This window comes from Delphinus delphis, chromosome 19 (assembly GCF_949987515.2).
Source record: "Delphinus delphis chromosome 19, mDelDel1.2, whole genome shotgun sequence".
NCBI lineage: Eukaryota > Metazoa > Chordata > Mammalia > Artiodactyla > Delphinidae > Delphinus > Delphinus delphis.
In genome coordinates, this window is record NC_082701.1 from 51,460,722 (window position 1) to 51,466,369 (window position 5,648).

At 45.0% G+C, this 5,648-nt stretch overlaps 1 protein-coding gene across 1 annotated transcript; it reads right to left on the bottom strand.

The window, feature by feature from the left end:
- Positions 1-298: 298 nt before the first annotated feature.
- Positions 299-5,192, bottom strand: RPL26 (ribosomal protein L26). Its single transcript, XM_059998054.1, has 4 exons — positions 5,127-5,192; positions 4,156-4,328; positions 2,885-3,025; positions 299-470 (listed from the first exon to the last, which is right to left on the bottom strand). The coding sequence occupies exons 2-4, from the start codon at positions 4,321-4,323 to the stop codon at positions 342-344; spliced, it is 438 nt and encodes a 145-aa protein (XP_059854037.1). The 5' UTR covers positions 4,324-4,328; positions 5,127-5,192; the 3' UTR covers positions 299-341.
- Positions 5,193-5,648: the final 456 nt, after the last annotated feature.

Consider the following 5,648-nt stretch of genomic DNA (forward strand, 5'->3'; position numbering starts at 1 on the left):
TACTGAGCCTGTGGTCTAGAGCCCGCGCTCCCCAGCGAGAAGCCACCGAAATGAGAAGCCCAAGCGTAGCAACGAAGACCCAACGCAGCTAAAAATAAATAAAATTTTTTAAAAGGAACTGATGCTCAAAGTTGGTTAAAAAACCAACTCTCTCTAAACAGTACTTTTCATTACTGGAATCAAGCCACAAGATAAGGGTAGTCCGCCCCTAGATAGCTAACATCACCTGAACTTCCCTGAAAACTGACCCACCGAAATCTAGTCAGCGTCTCAAAGCACCACACATAAACAAAGGCTCTTAATTTTAACAGTTTTTAATGAAAGTTGTAAACAAGATCACTTCATTCCTGCATCTTCTCAATTGTTTCTTCCTTATATTTGCCCTTTTCCTTCCCTACTTGGCGAGACTTGGCTTTACGTTCGAGGATCTTTTTGCGGTCTTTGTCCAGTTTTAGTCTGGTGATGACCACCTGCAGACAAATAAGAAAAAATGCTCCTGAGCTTTAAACAATTACCAACACAGAACACATGGGAAGCCCAACATTCAGTGCCGTTCCCCACACCCGTGGGAGTGGATGCCTAAACACTGAAGCGCCAGAAATGATTCTTTACCCCCAAACCTGGCTTAAATTTAAACGTTCACTAATGCTCAGCCAACAAAGGAGAAGGCAACGTGGCACTGGTGGTTCTTCTCACGTCCTCTTCTGTGCTTTATTTGAAAATCAGCTTTTTCTACTGCAAAACGTTTCAACTATTCCACTCCTCTCAGTTTTATAAGCTAACAAAGTCATACACGTTTTTGTTTCTATACTAACGTTAGTACCACAAGGTTGGAAATTAAATGTAGCCTTCACACATGCTTCAACCTGCAAAACCTTTAGTGAAGTCATAGAACAGACCTTATTCCAACAGACTTGTCACTAAAGACACCCAGATTATGATAAATTTTAGTCTTAGAGAGGAAGGTGAGGGAAGGCAAAGACAGCACTGAACAAGGTCTGGAAATATAGCATAGCGACCAAAAGACAATCTCCACCGCCATGGAGGTTATATCTAATATGAGATGGAATGCTGGAGGACAGGGGCTAAATCATGATCGAGATTAGGCAAAGCCTCACGGAAAGGTCTATATTTGAACAGAGACCTGATAAGAAGGGTAGAGTATTCCAAACAGAAGAGCAAGCACAGAAGTCCAGAGGCAGAAGAACTTCTAAGTTTAACAGGTGTGTTTCTCAAATTTGAGTGTGTCTGGAGGGCTTATTAAAATAGACCCCTGGGTCCCACCCCCAAATTCTGCTCCAGTAGACCTGGAAACAGAATGTACAATTCTATGAAGTTGCCAGGTGATCCTGCCAACCAGCAGACACACTGAGTAGCATGGCTGTAGGAACAGTAAGGAGGCCAGTGGACTAGAACACGGAGAGTGGAATAAGGTGACATCAAGAAGTAGCTGGTGATGGGACCTCCCTGGTGGCACAGTGGTTAAGAATCCGTCTGCCAATGTAGGGGACACGGGTTCGAGCCCTGGTCGGGGAAGATCCCACGTGCCGCAGAGCAATTAAGCCCGTGTGCCACAACTACTGAGCCTGTACTCTAGAGCCCACGAGCCACAACTACTGAAGCCCGTGTGCCGAGAGCCCGTGCTGTGCAGCAAGAGAAGCCACCGCGATGAGAAGCCGGTGCACCACAACGAAGAGTAGCCCCCACTCGCCGCAACTAGAGAAAGCCTGTGCGTGCTGCAAGGAAGACCCGATGCACCCAAAAATAAATAAATAAATAAATAAAAAGAAGTAGTAGCTGGTGATCAGTCTTGTAGGCCACTCAGATGGTAACAATATTCTGGATACAATGTGACAGCAGTCAACAGGTCTTATCGACTCATGTGGGGTATATAATAATGACATTTTGGCCTGAGCCATTAGGACAAAGCTGCCACACACAGTGACGGTAACAAACTGCAAGAGGGTTCAAGGATAAAACCAGGAGTTTAAACATGTCAGGTATGAGACACTGATTGGGTATCCAAGTTGACATGCAAACTAGTCAACTGGATATTGAGGTTTGTCTGGAATAAGAGATGAAGATGAGCCACAAAGAGGGAGATCAACTGTCAAATGCTGCATTAAGTTCATAAAACACTAAGAACTGGTCACTGGATTGGTGACCTTGACAACAGCTCATCTAGTTGGGGGCAAAAATAAGACTGTAGTAAAGAATGGGAAAGTCTTCGCTCTTAAGAGCTACACACTGACGTAATTAGAGGTGAAGTGCCAGGATGTTTGTAATCCACTAGTGGGCAGGGTAAAGGGCAAAGAAAATGGAGGTTGTGAATTCTAGGTGAAAGGTATGCAACAGCTGTACTAGTCTTGCGACTTTCCTGTAGTTTGAAGATTAGATTTGTGGTGCCAACTCAAGATCTTAAAGAAACGAACACCTCATTATCTGAATAGGCACCAAGCATATTTATTACCTTTATATTAAACATATTTTTTTAATTGAGAGAAATTAGACAGCAGTATTGGAGAATTCACATTAAAGTCCAGGACATGAGAATCAGACCATTATCTTCTATTTTGGCTTAGATACCACTATCAATGGGATCTAGACCCTGAGGTCCAGATTTTTTCCATCTGCAAATGACTTAATACCTACTTTGCAGGGCTGTAAATGTGCCTTACTGTTTACTCAATTCTGTTTAATACACAGGGTATCAGCTCCATATTATCTAAAAATTACCCAATTTCCTACATTTTAAGATCTATTCATTTTTAGATTGATCGATCAGCTTACTAGTAGCTTTTAAGGAAAAGGTACATTAAATACACATACAAAATAACTGTTAAAATTTCCTTCTCCCCTCTCAAGCATTCTTAAAAACACCCACCTTGCTGGGGTGAATGCCCACGTGGACAGTTGTGCCATTAGCCTTCTCCCGCTGCACTCGTTCAATGTAGATGACATACTTCTTCCTGTAAACCTGGACTACTTTGCCAATTTGCTGCCCTTTGTAGTGCCCTCGTACAACCTAAATGCAAATTCAAAAATAAAAGATATATGTGGTTAAAAGAATAGTAAACTTGAAAATCAGGAAACCTATGAATCAGGTAAACATCATTCACGTTATCAGATATACAGGATCTTCCAATTTTGAAAGACCTAATCATTAATGGAAATGTGCCAATAATTCTATCTCTGGCTTCAATTAACCCGGAAATAAACTATGCTCCATATAAATCTACAGTGATGGACAGTGCATCCTACAACTGATGACCCACCAGCAGTGGTGGGCTTGTTAAAAGGTTAAAAACGAGGAACAAGCCCACCTTGGTTTTTTGTACCGAGTTGACAAGGAAACTGTCACTCCATCTCAAAGGGAACAACAGGCCATAAATATTAAATTCACAACCCATTAAAGGGCCCAACTAAGTGCCAAAGAGTGGGCAGCAGCTAATATTTAAGGAAGCATGCCACTTCTTTCCCTGAGGTTAACTAACATCGTTCTGTACCCGCAAGTCCCAACGACCCTCAGCTTGCCAAAGTGCTTCTGAACAGATGTTTCTTCCCAGTTGGAGAAAGCAGAGACTGCCTCCAAAACCTACTGGCAATTTTAGCGCCAGCACAGGAGCGACAAATGGCTATTCATCTCATGAAATGCTGGTAACGTGTAAGCTGCTTTAGAGACTGCTTGAATCTTAATCACTAGCTGCAAGTTACAGCTAAGAAACATTAATAGACATTTTCACTTAAATAGACTTGACAACTTATTTACTGGTACTCTCAAACAATCATATGGAACTACAGCTCACTTGTAACATATATGGATTTTGATTCAGGCACAGAATTGTTTACTGGTCCTCAAATGCCTCTCCAATGCCCAAACACACCCAGAAAAAGGTAACTCCAAACTAAGCTTCTGGTTCCAAACCCCCTTTCTTCTGTTTAATTATGACTGCATCTGACGCCTGAGACAACTGATTTTCACCAAAGTGTAAAGGTGAAGAAAGCTACGTGCTTTTTGTTTAGTCCCCAGCGCAACTCCTTTTGCAATGCTGTTCTGGGAGCCAATGTCTCAGATGTATCGCTCTCAGAATGCAATCCATCGTCTGTGCCTAACGTGCGGGATATTCGCCAAGATGACCTGAACACGGCACATACCTGAACTTCATCATCCTTCCGGATGGGCATGGATCGGACATTGTACTTCTGTCTCAGCTCTTTAGAAAGAGGGGAAGACATAATTTTCCTGCGAATGTGGGAAGGCGCATTGAAATGCCTTTTCCGGTTCTTGCTTCGGTCAGAAGTCACAAAGGGATTGAACTTCATTTCGGCTAAATAAAAAGTTAAAAGAGGTGTAAACTCTTAAATGACCAAATCTCAGTTTACAAACAAGTAACTGCAACAATTTCATCTGGAAAGTTCAGAATGCTCACAAAAGCTGTCACATTCTTTAACTTCATCAAAAACTGCTTGTAGTGAACTGCTTTACTGGGATGTTTTCTGTATTTGCTTATGGAACAGAAGAACGTTCCATTACCAACACACCTGTTGTAATTAAACTTTTTGTTTACACTCTCAAACGGCATAACCACTGCGTAAGAAAGCTAAAACAGGCCTTATATTTCCGCTGAATTAGGGCAAAGCAGACTGACAATTCAACATCACATCACGTTTTAGAAAGACCAACCAACGTTAATCTGCGAACTTCAGCGTGAACACATTTAGCCCCATCCCAAATGAATGAAATCAGGCCCTCATCCCGAACCTGGAAAATGCACATAACTCGGGTCCAAAAAGCCTTCCAATGGGCGAGCGCCGTCTGAAAGTTCAGTAGATTTACCAAGAAGTTATCCTGAGACCATTCTTTAGGAAACTACACTGCCCAGACTAGACTCCATCACCATAGGCCCTCTCCCCTTCAGCTCCCGTTTCGAAGTCCCCAAATCCTCTTTCCTCCTCCCTTCCCCACCCCGGCGGGCCTTGAGCTAGGAGAAAGGTCGAGACCATCCTGGCCCCCCTTCCCGGCTGCTACTCGGCCACCGGAACAGTATCGGGGCCCCCGGGGTCGAGATACACCGTGCCCGTGAACGGATGGCTGCGGATTATACGCGTTGTCCCAGCAAACTCACCCGTTGGCGCTTCAGCGATGGCCACAAAAGGGAAGAAATCCACACACAGCTTCCGGTTTTGTAAGTTTCCGGAAGGTCTCGCGAGACCGATGTTTCTTGGAGCGAGAGAGGCGCAGAGTTTGAACGCGGACGGAAAACTGGGGAAGAAATTGATCACTAGCGTCATCTCGTGGCTCGGAGGGGAACTGCAGAGCCCTTCTCCAGGTCCTGGTGCCTTCCGTGGGAGCTCTGGGTTCTGCAGCTGCGTCCTCTGGGAACGGTGGTTCCCGGGCAAGTGGCGGGGGCTGCTTGGGGTCTGACTGCCCCGCCGGGTGTTGAGGGAGCTAGCGGCCCCAGGGACCCGTGTCCCTTCACTCGAACACCGGGCAGCGGGTACTCCCTTAGCCGGGAAAGGGCAGGTCCTATATTTGACCGCCAGGTGGCGCTGGGACTCCGGCCGGCCGGTCACCTCGGTTACCTGGACCCCGGGCCAAGGGCGTGGGCCTGTCGAGTGTGCCTGACAGGTAACCAGCCAGCTCCAGC

Coding starts and splice junctions, on each gene's coding strand:
- RPL26 (XM_059998054.1), bottom strand. CDS start 4,323: ATGAAGTTCAATCCCTTTGTGACTTCTGACCGAAGCAAGAACCGGAAA. Junction 3,026..4,155: donor GGAAGGATGATGAAGTTCAG/GTATGTGCCGTG, acceptor ATTTGCATTTAG/GTTGTACGAGGGCACTACAA. Junction 471..2,884: donor TGGGCATTCACCCCAGCAAG/GTGGGTGTTTTT, acceptor ATTTGTCTGCAG/GTGGTCATCACCAGACTAAA.